The 703-nt window shown below is 43.8% G+C and overlaps 1 protein-coding gene across 1 annotated transcript in view; it reads right to left on the bottom strand.

Annotated features, from left to right (window-relative positions):
* Positions 1–703, bottom strand: part of SLC1A4 (solute carrier family 1 (glutamate/neutral amino acid transporter), member 4) — a 27,913-nt gene that overhangs the window by 7,640 nt on the left and 19,570 nt on the right. The window contains exon 5 of the mRNA XM_004691453.2: positions 441–674. Within this exon, the coding sequence (XP_004691510.2) occupies positions 441–674 (234 nt within the window). The remainder of the gene's footprint in view (positions 1–440; positions 675–703) is intronic.

Below are 703 nucleotides of genomic sequence, written 5' to 3'. Positions count from 1 at the left end.
CTTGTTGTGTGAACTGGTAATATTTCTTTGGATATAGACACTTTGATGCTCCCATCATTAGATGGGCTTCAGGAGTGCCCCTCTCTCCCTGTCCTGTAACAGATTTGGGGAGCCCTGTATCATGGTGACTACCATTTTTTACTTAAGCAAAGGTGTTACTAAATGGTGGGGACCCACAGCTGCAACAATCAAAGGTCTGAAAACAAGAAGACAAAGGAAACGAGTCAACCTTAATAGATCCGGGGATGAAACAGAAAGCTACCCCACAAATCCACATTTGTAAGAGCTGAGAAGGTGATAGTATAAAAAAGTGAGACGAGACAAATTTAGAGTGTTCTAGAAATAAAATATGCCAAGATGCAGGCTGTGCTCTACCATTGCACTCTTGGCTCTATATTAATGGGGTTCAGAGAAGTGCAGGGTATCTGAAACCTACTTACCTGGAGCAGGTGGCAAACGCTGTTGCAAATGGTGTGAGAAGACCCATGAGGAACTTGAATGGGTTTTTTCGTGTGAACACAAAATAAATAAGAGGCAGCACAATTCCTCCATGAATGAAATGACCCAGTATAGATGCGAAGATGTATTTCCCCAGGCTGGTCACCAGCATGACAATGTCCTTCATCTCCACAATCTTGCTCCCAATTAGGAACATGATGCCTACAGGCACGTACCTAGGACGCAAGCACAGGGCACTTGTCAA

Source organism: Condylura cristata, unplaced genomic scaffold (genome assembly GCF_000260355.1).
Source record: "Condylura cristata isolate star-nosed mole 26May11 unplaced genomic scaffold, ConCri1.0 scaffold00031, whole genome shotgun sequence".
Lineage (NCBI taxonomy): Eukaryota > Metazoa > Chordata > Mammalia > Eulipotyphla > Talpidae > Condylura > Condylura cristata.
The sequence above is the reverse complement of the archived record's forward strand: the minus strand, read 5'-3'. Positions and strand labels throughout refer to the sequence as shown.